We start from the raw sequence: 11,641 nt of genomic DNA, 5'->3' as shown, positions 1-11,641 counted from the left end.
ATTTTGGAAAACGATGGGTTTGAAAGTCATAAAAGCCATCAGCTATCTGCTAATATCAGAATATCGGTTTTTCTATTCTTGGTTTTCTAATATTGGTTGGACCTATCACTCCTGAGCTTTGATTTGATATGTTCTGTTCTTTATTATTAAAAAAAAGTCTTTTTTTAAAAAAAAAAAGACCGACTGATTACAACCCGATTTTTTTTGGATTGTAACAGTCCAAGAATGGCCCAAAACTACCCCTGTTAATACTTATTGTCCGTTAAGAACAATTGATTTTTCGAATGTTGTAGATATAGATAATTTCTGAGTTGAAACTCAAAATAAATTTTGCATTTTTTAATGATCAACGAGTAAAGTTAGCAAAAAACGGCAAAGTTTTAACTACAAGGCACTCTCTGCGGACTCTGAAGTAGAAATAGCCTCCCTCTGAGTCTACAAAGATTGTATGAGTGTTGTTTGGGTGTGTACTATAGGCAAATTTAATCAAAGTGGACTAAAGTAGCTTATTTCGTGCTGTTGTTGATGAAAAAGGCTAAATTTTGAAATGTTTATCCAGATTTTTTGACCAAAAAATTAAATCAAAACAATCAAAAATGCTTGTTCGTCTTCAAAAATAAAATCAACGACACTTTTCTTAAAAATTATAACAAATTTTAACAAAATTGCCGAAAATTTAGGCAAAAATTCCGGAAAATGTGACTAAAAACAACGTGAATTCACTCTTCTTTTCTCAGAAGTTTAAGCCTCGATAACTCCCTGTAGAAAACGAAAATTAAAAAAATCTTTTTAATTCCATATTCTACGCTGGATGAGCTTTCTAATGATACCAGTCTCAACTCTCTACGATGAATATATCGAGCGGCGAAAATTCACGGAACAAAAAAAAAACCCAGTTGAGTATATAGTTCCTCCCCCCTCAAGAGGGTCGGAACAACAAGGAGTCTCGGTTAGGAGTGATTGAATGCCAATGTTCATATCCATTCAAAACAAAACCAATTTCCAAAGTCATCGCCCTACAGGATTCCAAAATTAAAGCAACTATTCATTTTGCTTGGTGAAACAGGAAACACTTCTTTTAAAGCCAGTCGCATATGAAATATGTTAAAAACTAGAGTAATCTACATTTACAGCGTTTTATAGCCAGAAATAATGTAAAGGGCTTTTAGGAAAGAAATTGAAAGGTAAAATAAGATATAACTGTTAATGAGTGAAAAAAAAAACACTTTTTGTTGAAAACAAGTACTTTTAGAAATGAAAATTGAACCAATTGGAAAAGGTACGATACGAATGAGGCTTATTGTAAGAGAAAGCTGTTAACTGTAAAAGCTATAAACAGGTCTCTACTGAAGAAAACTAGGAAAAGAATTCCACTTTTTCCTAAAACACGAAAACCAGACATGTAATTAATGATGACAGCCTTCAGAGTAGCTCGAAACTTTAGAGGCAAGAAAAATGGAGAACGTGTTAAAATTACCCAGAAGAATTGAGATAAAAACTTCATATTTCGGCAATTCTTCCAGAGAAAATGAATCATTTTTGCTTTCCGTACTAAAAAACTATAAAAGATAGTTAATTAAAACTTGACGTAATAATATGACATCTGATTACAGAAAATTGTGAAGTCTGTTGAAAAATAAAATTTTCAACTCGTTCGCCAATTTTTTTCGTTTTATTTCGTTTTGTGTTTCGTACAGCTCAAAAATTCAAAGTTATGCATTCTCAAAGATGCTGCCGCGGCGTTTTACGAAATCCGATTTAACCCAAAAATCTCTAAGTTCTGTTTTATAGAGCTCATTTCATTCTCTATAAAACTACTTAGGATAAAATATGTTCACAATGAAAATATCGTTTGCGCACTGTTCTGAGAAACCATTCAGAATTGATTATTTGAAATGGTGTGGATTATTTCAATTCTTGCTGGAAAGAAAAATAGTTGAATATGAATCGTTTATTATGTTTCATTTTTCTCAAACAAATATTTGTATTATTTTTCATTATTTTGTATAAACCAATTTGATTTAATAAATTTCAACTGTCACTTAAAAAAACAAATTCATTATATAATATTTTGCGATAATTTCATACCATTTCCCTTGGGCCTTTGAGGTATGCCCATGGTCCGCAAATCATGAAAAAATGCACTAATTTCTTTAAATAAATCCAGTTCCTCAAGTCTCTCCTATAAGTTTAAATTCAAAAAAAATTAAGTAAAGTTTCCGGAAATGAGCAGATCAGTTGCTTGCTCTTGACTTTGGGCGTGAATTCTGCTTGTCTAAGATGAACAGATAAAAAACAGCCAAAACGATTCCCTTGTAGGTAGGTTTTTTCCACGTTTCTTTGATGTCTCAATTTGTGAACTAATATTTTCTCATTTTTCATTTTTTTCTGTTTAAGGTTTTACTTATTTGATGTATAATGCAATACTGGTACGTGAAATAAGGAAACCATGCAAAACCCTAACTGGGACAAAAATTTTAGGAGAATCTGAGAGAACATTTGTAATCTTCCAATTCCGCGAAGAAAAGAATTCATCTTGCAAGATTTTTCAGAAAAACGAAGGTATATCTGGCACAAAACGCTTCTTGCAAACATCTGGCCAAAAATATGGTTATCTTTACAGATTCTGTCAGATTCAGACAAGACAACCATCTTCTTATCTTCTTTCAAAGGGGAAGGCTATTTTTAAGCTCTAACCGTTCATTTTGTGTACACAGTGTGCAGCAGTGATAGCCCACTGTGAATGGATAATTGTCGCTCCACAAAACCTCTTTCTGTCCCAGATTCGTTTCAGTACTACTGAAAAAGGTCTGTTCTTTGTGGATCGACCATTAATCAGAGTGTGTATAACGCTTCTCTTTTGACTGCTTATATTGCTATCTTGTTCTTCGTAAAGGTAAGGTACAACTTTCATGATGAAGCAGAAAAATGTCAATATTGAATATGCCTGCATTTTCTTTCAAATTTTTAGAGAATCTTATTTGTAAGCCTGTCGTCGCGCAGTGATTGTTACAATAAAGAATGGATCCTAATAATAAAATATAATTAAGTTCAATATCGTTTATTGATTCATTGTTTTGCAGGCGTGAATGATATTTTGTTCATAAACAATATAACCAAAATTCATGATCAATTTAGTAAGCAAGCTTCGTCTATACCAGTCATAATTTCCATTCTTGAATTAATTAAAGATCACTAAGTCAGCTGAACTTATTTTGTTTCAGAGGGGCCTATGGTTGTAGTCAATAAAAGAGAACTATAGTGGTAATCAGTTAGCCAATCATGGTACAAATCTAGGAAACAATAAGAAAACTGATTGGGGCTAAACAGCAGCCATTCCTTTGTCCCCCAGGGACGCAAATTTTATTTTAATCACCTCAGTAGAGACCGGAAGGCTATCTCGTAATGTCTTGCATGACAGAGGATTATGCTGAGAAAACGCAAGAATTTGTATGATAGTTATAAAAGTTATCTTACAAGAATCTCGCGAGACCTTTCGGTCGAGCCCTGCTCTAATTGTCTCATTTTGTTTTTATGCTATTATATAGGGTAGGAAGCTGGTGAAAATTAGTTGCGCAGTTTATCTAACACATATTATGACCAACGAATTGACTAAACAAAATTTTTCCGAAAAGAAGTCCGATCAACAACTTATACAATTCGTTTAGTAAATGTTAAATCTAATTGCGTTCTTTCGTTTAAATTTACTAGCAAACATTGTGCAAAAAGACTTTTTTCTAATTAAGTCTTAATGCAAAAAGGAGGATCGGTAACGTGATTTTGCGCATAATGTTCCGACCCCATTTCATCCACATTTCTGAAATAGGTTTAAGCTCAAACCATTAAAAGAAATAAATAATGCCGCTTTAGAGGATCGACGAGATTTGTTATTAAGAAGACTACGGCAAAAGAAAAACAACAAAATAAATTTAAATAAAACAAACATTAATTACCAACAAAACTCAATGTTCATTTTTTGAAACCACCCATCAGAATGAAAAAAGCAACACAAAAAGCTTAATTGAACAAATGCACCTGTACTTAACTATTAGAAGATCCATGACTTTTTCTTAATGAGACTAGCATCTAGATCAATAAATGACCGAAAAGAGCAAAGTTAAAAAATGCGTTCATATATTTTGAAAAAAAAAATCAAAGTCAAGAAAACCAATAGCTATGAATTGAATGGCATTCATGTATAACTCTATAGATAGCCATTGAGGCTTTTCATTGTCCAAAATATGTCTTACGGCTAATAAAAGAACGACACAATGGTCAACAATAAAGAAAACTCAATGCCCAAGCTATTAGTTGAATAAAAATTATATGTAAAATGGATAACTTCTCATATGTATTTCCGGGGGGATGAATTCAGTTGGAATACGACCTGTTTTCAATGCGTTTATGTAATGATGTTTTAAAATGAACTCAATTATTGGCAAACAAAACAAAATCACAAAGTTTTATGAAAGATTGTAGAAACACAAACAGATAGTTTAAACATCAAAGCTACAATTACATTAAGATTCAAATTTTCCCATACCGGAGAAAAAGATGCAGTCTGACCCTATACACACTAAATTTCAAGTAAACAGGAATAAGGTTTAAAAAGATTCAGCAACGCTCAAAAAGTCAATGATTATTTTCAAAACAAATACATTCAAAGTAAAGAAAACAATTAGCTTTGAACTGAATTCCTTAAACAGGTTCATTTCTACCGCCACAGGAAGCCACTTAACGTTGCCATTATTACTAGATTACAAAAAGAGCAGCAAATATGGACATAAATTTATCATTTAACTAATTTCTGCGAGAAAAAGTTGTCGACGCTGTTAAAACAATAATACATTCACTCAGAACAATAATCATGTTTAATTGCAATTTCCTAATTTGCAAATATTGTCATTTGTAACACTTTATAATTGTAATAAAATGACAAGAAAAAAACGAACATCCAAGTGGGCAAACGTTGAAAATAAAAAAAACAATGAAAGCTTGAAATATCAAAACCAAAAATTCCATTCTCAAGACATTAAAACGCGGTGACGACTAGCTTTTTTCACTAAAAATGGAAGGATTACTTCGATTATTTGTTATCAAATATCAACACCAATTTCTTTTTTATAGTGTGTTTTTAATTACGATAAAAAGTAAAGGTTGATTGTGCCTCGATTTTTTGTTGTGCTTGAGATATTCAAAAGACTACAAAGTAATAACACATAAACTAATATTTCAAAAACAATGTTGTGGTTAACAACCTTTTGACCTTCATATTGCGAGAGCTTAAAAACTTCAATTCAAGATGACTTCTTCAACAAACGCAACAATAAATTACCACGTGATTTGAACTAAGAAATCATAATTTCATCTGATTTTATCAACAACACTTGTTTCCTTTTGAGCTTGAGTTCTTCTTAAGCATAAAACATTTAAGTCTTTAAAGCGTTTAAAGCAAGTCTAATCAACAAAAATAAGTGTTGCGACGCAACATTTAATAGTCCGCCGAAAAATAGTTTAAGGATAAAATAGTCAAAGCATTAAGCACCCAAAGCATTCACTCTCTCAAAAATTTGTTGATAACCTAAAAAGGGGAAACTTAAAGGGATATTGAAAAGCGGACCCCCCACTAGATACCATCATCCCCCCACATGTTATTCAAGTTGATTAATTTGTATAACTAGGTTGATTAATCTAACCAAGGGACCCGGTAGAGGATATCTAGTGGGGTAACTGTATACTCAAGATTCAGCAAATTTTTTTGGAAAACTTCAGGGGAAGTCAATCTTTCTCTCTAGTTCTCATCGAGAACTCGGTTTTTGTTAGCTTACTTTGCCCCTTGAGGTAGTAAGACTAAGTTCGCGCGTTAAATTTGGTCGCACTTTTGTTGGGGGGATAGATACAACCCTATATTTACAACTTTTGCGCTGTTTTAACTTGTTTTCTGAGCTTTTAGTCACAAAAGATTTACAGCAACAGATAAAGACAAAGAACACAGCCAAAGAATACAACTAAAGAACAGCATCAAGAACAAAGCACAGAACAGCATATCAGAAACATGCCAGAAAATCTAGAACTTCTTCGAAAGTCGCGTGGGGCTCACAGAGGAGTTGCAACAAAACTCTACAATGAAGCAGAGGGCATAATGCACAAACCGTTCACACTTCTCAATGAAGACGATCTTATGCGACTGCAGCAGATAGTTGAATTTTTGAAGAAGAAGCAAGCCTTCTTATCTGAGCAGAACCAAAAGATTCAGTCCCTTTTTGATGATACCAACAACTTGGACGATGAAATTGTTGAGACAGGGGAGTATGACGACAAGGTATGCCAAAACATTGACTATGTTCATCGGTTTGTTCAGCGAAAGACAAGACACTCGTCACAAGAGAGCTCATTTGCAGCCGGAGGCACCACGATTTCGAGAAATATACAGAACATCAATCTGCCGAAGCTCGACTTGCCCAGTTTTTCCGGAAACTACTTGGACTGGATCTCGTTTTTCGATCGCTTCAAGGGAGCTGTAATAGATAACGATCAGTTGACAAACAGTTTGAGATTGCAGTAACTGAAGTCAGCAGTGAAAGGAGAAGCCTCGAAGATGTTAACTTCAATCACACTCACCGACGACAACTTCGATGTTGCAATGGAAATTTTGCACAATCGATACGACAATAAAAGATAGATACTGCGAGCCCATATCCATGGAATTGTCTCCTATCGACCAGTTTCAAACGAAAACACTCGGGAATTACGAAAACTTGTCGACACAATTGAGGTGCATAGACTTTCTTCCGGAACATGGGACAACCAGTTGAGCATCAGGACCCCTTCTTTGTGTACTTCATCGCAGAAAAACTGCCCACCGAAACATGAAAGTTCTGGGAGCTTTCTTCAAAAGGGAAAGAACTACAGACCTATCAGGAACTAAAGACTTTCCTGGACAAACGTGTTCAAGCCTTGGAGTCAGCAGCACCAAGCAGCAGTTCATCAAATAACGAAAAACGATCGCAATCGTAACAAAATCAAGCACAGAGACAACTTCATACTCATGTTACGACAACGAATCAGCAACGCAAATGTTGTGAAGAGGAAAACCGAATTTTCAAATGTGGGAAGTTCAAAGGTTATAGGTGTCAAGGAGCGAGCCCAGTTGATCAAATTCAAAGGACTTTGTTTCAATTGTCAGCGACCAGGACACCGATCAGAGAACTGCGAAGGTTCTTCATGCCGCCAATGTGGACGTAAGCATCACACCTTGTTGCATCGAGAAGATGCGCATCAAGTCAACAATCAAGTGAAAAATTCTTTTGGAAACAGCCGCAAAGCAAACGCAGGGAAACAGGAAAAGGTTACATCTGGAGCTTCAAGCAGTAATTCAGAACAAGTAACTATCGATCAAAAGATAACAGCAGCCCTCACCCATGACACAGGAAATTTTTCTTCAAACAGCAATTGTTCCTGTTAATGTCCAAGAAGAAATAGTATATCTGCGAGCAATTCTGGACTCTGCATCTCAGAATAATCTTGTAACTGAAGCTGCAGCACAAAGACTTCAGCTAAAGAGAAAGAGGAACAATACTCGTGTTTTTGGACTTGGAGGAAATGAAATCTCAACTAATCGCGGATTTGTAGACCTCTGCATTCAACCAAAAAATAAAGCACCAATTATCATTGACGCGTCAGTTTTAACGAAATTGACAAACGATTTGCCTTCTCGGTACATCAACACAGACAATTGGGAGACAGTAAAGGAACTACAGTTGGCTGATCCCGACTTTAACAAGCGCGCCCAAATTGATCTAATCATTGGAGCTGGACACTACGAGGACTTGGTGGTTGGGAACAACCGACTGAAAGAACCAAACATTCCCGTTACCTATCGACCATCAGTATTCGGTTGGTTAGTAATCGGACGCAAAAACGTGCAAACTTCCAATTCTTCCAGTTTGCAAACCTGATTTGTGTCATCATTTGAAGTCAGTTTACTGTGTCTTTGGGAAATCGAGGAAGTGCCTGCAACTAAACATCTGACCGACGAAGAAAAGATGTGACGAACACTTCAAGTTAACCACAAGAAGAAGCCCTGAAGGAAGGTTCATCGTAAAACTGCCGTTTAAGGAAGAAATTGGAGAACAGGGGGATTCACAGCAGCAAGCACGACAAAGACTTAGAAGTCTTCTTCACAGACTTCAGAAACAGCCTGATCTGTACAGACCATACAACGAGTTCATCAATGAGTTCATTAATCTAGGACACATGGAAGAAGTACCCGCAAAGAAGATGCTACTGCCCATAGAGAAAAGCTACTATCTCAGCCATCACTGTGTGTTCAAAGACTCAAGCACAACTACGAAGCTGCGTGTAGTCTTTGATGGTTCAGCGAAGACTACCAGTGGAATTTCTTTGAACGATAGATTGATGGTGGGACCCAAGATCCAGAAAGATCTATTCAGCATCCTGATCCGTTTCCGTATGTATTCTGTAGCCCTTTCATCAGACATTGCAAAAATGTACAGACAAGTGCAACTGGACGTCGAAGATAAAGACTATCATCGACTACTTTGGAAGGAACCAAACTCAACAGATATAAAGACATTTAGGATGACACGTGTCACGTACGTAATAGCATCATCAGCGTTCCATTTTATTCGTCCATTACAGGTTTTAGCGGAAGAGGTTACGGACAAAAATGTACAGCTAGGAATCAAGACAGACATGTACGTCGACGACTTATTGACAGGAGCAGCCGATCTGGAAAGCGCAATGTATCTGCAGGACCCAATCATAGCAGTTCTTTCAAAGGCAGGATTTGAGATTCGCAAATGGACTTCAAGTAACCCAGAACTTGTTGAAAGATTACCTGCAAATTTTCGAGAAACTACCGACGAGATGACAATTAAAAGCGACGACTACAGTATAAAAACTTTAGGCGTCAAGTGGAACCCAAATCCAGACCACTTCAGTTTCATAGCAAACCTAGACAAAAAGACACCATCTACAAAACGCGAAATACTGTCGGAAGTTACCCGGCTCTTCGATCCTTTGGGATGGCTTTCACCTACAACCATACAGTTCAAGTCTTTTATACAACTGCTTTGGATGGACCGACTTGGATGGGACAAAGCTTTGACGAAAGGCCTTCAGCAACAGTACAGCCGACTCAGAGTTCAACTGAGGGAATTGGAAACTATTACACTGCCCAGGACGGTAGTTTCAATCTCACCAACATTATCGGACATTGAACTTCACGTCTTCTGTGATGCATCAACTACAGCCTACGCCGCAGTTGTGTATATACGACACTCTTTCGACGGGTCGGTTCACACAAAGATGTTGACAGGAAAGACCAGAGTTGCACCAATAAGGAGCTTGTGCATTCCACGGTTGGAAATTTGTGCAGCACTTCTTGGAGCAAACTTGGTGGAAGCGGTATCATCATCTGTGAGCGATCAACGTTTCCCGACAACAAAAGTGTACGCCTGGACAGATTCAACGGTAACACTTGCTTGGCTGCAAGACTTTCCATGAAAGTGGAAGACATTCGTTGCCAACCGTGTTGCAAAAATTCAGAACATCATTCCATCCAGCAATTGGAATTTCGTGCCGACGGAGGAGAATCCTGCTGATTGCGCATCACGAGGGATCTCAGCCGCAAACCTAGCCAAAAAAAACCTTTGGTGGAATGGACCCAACTGGCTAGAAAAAAGCGAAGATTATTGGCCGAAGTCAGAATCAATTGAGGGACATCAGCCTGCAATGAACAACGAAGTGCAACGAGAGACACTGAAGCAAACCTCAGGAGAACAACTCAATAGTTCAGCTAATTAATCCAAGAAGTTAGACCAACAAGTTTCAACGAATTGGAGCAACAGGTAGGTACAAGTGAAGAAGAATTGATCAACAGTACAACAAAACGAAGAAAAAAACTCTTGCCATAAAGAGGACGACTTTTCAGACTTTCTCCCTTCTAAGACCCAGACAATAAAGTTGTTCGCGTGGGCGGACGACTAGCAAATTCGCCATACAACATTGACAAAAAGTTTCCAATCCTGATTCCCAAAGATTCGCCAATCACAGTGCTTCTGATTCGGGAAGCTTATGCAAGGAACTTACATGGAGGCCCACAGTTAACATTATTTTATCTACGACAAACCATTTGGATACCCGGAGGACTATCAGCTGTTAAAAAAATCATTTACAACTGCAAGCCCTGCATTCGCCACGACGCCAGGATTCTTCAACCGCAAATGGGAGATCTGCCAACAGAACGTGTTGTTTCATCATTTGATTTCACCGACACTGGTTTGGACTACTGTGGACCTTTCAGCACAAAAGACAGCAGCGGAAAATTGCAGAAAACGTATGTTGCCATTTTTGTATGTTTCAGCACAAAGGCCGTCCATATGGAAACAGTTACAACGTTGACCAAAGAGGACTGTCTGGACGCCATAAAACGTTTTACAGCACGACGTGGACTGCCCGAAAATATTTATAGTGACAACTCAAGGACTTTCATTGGAACTCGGGGAGAAATTGAATTTCGTAAATTATTAATGGACAGAGAATTCAAGGAACTGGTAGATGCCTTCACTACAGGACATCAGATAAACTGGTTGACGATTCCTCCACGGACGCCTCATTTTGGAGGTCTCTGGGAAGCCGCAATAAAATCCATGAAGAGACATTTTTACAGGACTGTGGGGACAACAAAGATGTCTTTTGAGAATTTCCCAACCCTGATCACTCAAATCGAGGCCATCCTCAATTCTCGACCACTTACAGCCCCCTCTAGCGATGCCAATGACCCCTCAGCACTAGCACCCGCTCATTTGCTTATTGGACGCCCACTGACAGCTTTGCCGGAGCCATCTCAAGAAGACAACCGGACACTAAACAGAAGGTTCAAAAGCATCAACAACATTGTCAGACAATTTTGGAAAAAGTCCTCCGTGGACTACTTGACAACACTTCAACATCGACCAAAATGGCAGGATAACAAACAACATCACGCCGTCAATGACATTGTTATCATCAAGGAAGACAACACGCCTCCAATGCTATGGCCACTGGCAAGGATTACAAAAATATTCGACGGAAATGACAAGATAGTACGAGTATTCCAAGTTAGAGCGAAAACAGGGCTCTACATACGACCAGTAACCAGACTGGTTCCATTGGAGAAGGAGAGACCAGAATCTCAGTTACCCAAATGGAAGACAGCGGATGACTCAATGGATGAGGATTGACAAGTCAGCAGCAAATCCATTTTAATACAACAAGACCGGAAGATAAGCGTTCCTTAGACAATGAGCAATCAATATTCAAGTTAATATCATCAGCATTCAATATTTGCAAAATTTTGAAGTCTGTCAAGCTAATTGTAAATCATTCACCTTCATGACAGCAACGACAATGATGACCACAATGATGATGATGTTGATAATGACCACGAGGATGATGATGGCGACAACGACAAAGACGACAACGATGACGACTACGACAACGAAGATGACAACAAGGCAAACAACAATCAATTTTCAGAAAACAATTTCCTCGTCAAAAATTTTCTGTGAAATGTCTTGTGACAAAAGGTCTCAAGTGACTTCAATATTACTTTTCAATTGAACTCGTTCAAGGAGGC

At 37.5% G+C, this 11,641-nt stretch overlaps 3 protein-coding genes across 3 annotated transcripts in view; 2 read left to right on the top strand and 1 right to left on the bottom strand.

The window, feature by feature from the left end:
• The window catches only part of LOC142348437 (azurocidin-like), a 14,765-nt gene extending 11,681 nt beyond the window's left edge, over positions 1 to 3,084 (bottom strand). The window contains exon 1 of the mRNA XM_075399795.1: positions 2,698 to 3,084. Coding sequence (XP_075255910.1) covers positions 2,698 to 2,953 — 256 coding nt within the window. The 5' untranslated portion in view covers positions 2,954 to 3,084. The remainder of the gene's footprint in view (positions 1 to 2,697) is intronic.
• A 3,964-nt stretch (positions 3,085 to 7,048) lies between these two features.
• LOC142347988 (uncharacterized) lies at positions 7,049 to 9,828 on the top strand. The gene is made up of 4 exons (XM_075399153.1): positions 7,049 to 7,370; positions 7,633 to 7,871; positions 8,119 to 9,495; positions 9,571 to 9,828. Exons 1-4 carry the CDS (start codon positions 7,049 to 7,051, stop codon positions 9,826 to 9,828), a joined length of 2,196 nt encoding a protein of 731 aa, XP_075255268.1.
• Positions 9,829 to 10,247: 419 nt separating this feature from the next.
• LOC142347987 (uncharacterized) lies at positions 10,248 to 11,246 on the top strand. The gene has a single exon (XM_075399151.1). It carries the CDS (start codon positions 10,248 to 10,250, stop codon positions 11,244 to 11,246), a length of 999 nt encoding a protein of 332 aa, XP_075255266.1.
• The last annotated feature ends 395 nt before the right edge of the window (positions 11,247 to 11,641 follow it).

Source organism: Convolutriloba macropyga, chromosome 10 (assembly GCF_964194025.1).
Source record: "Convolutriloba macropyga chromosome 10, txConMacr16.3, whole genome shotgun sequence".
In the NCBI taxonomy this organism is placed as follows: Eukaryota; Metazoa; Xenacoelomorpha; order Acoela; family Convolutidae; genus Convolutriloba; species Convolutriloba macropyga.
Note: the sequence above shows the minus strand (reverse complement) of the source record. Positions and strands in the feature narration are given on the sequence as shown.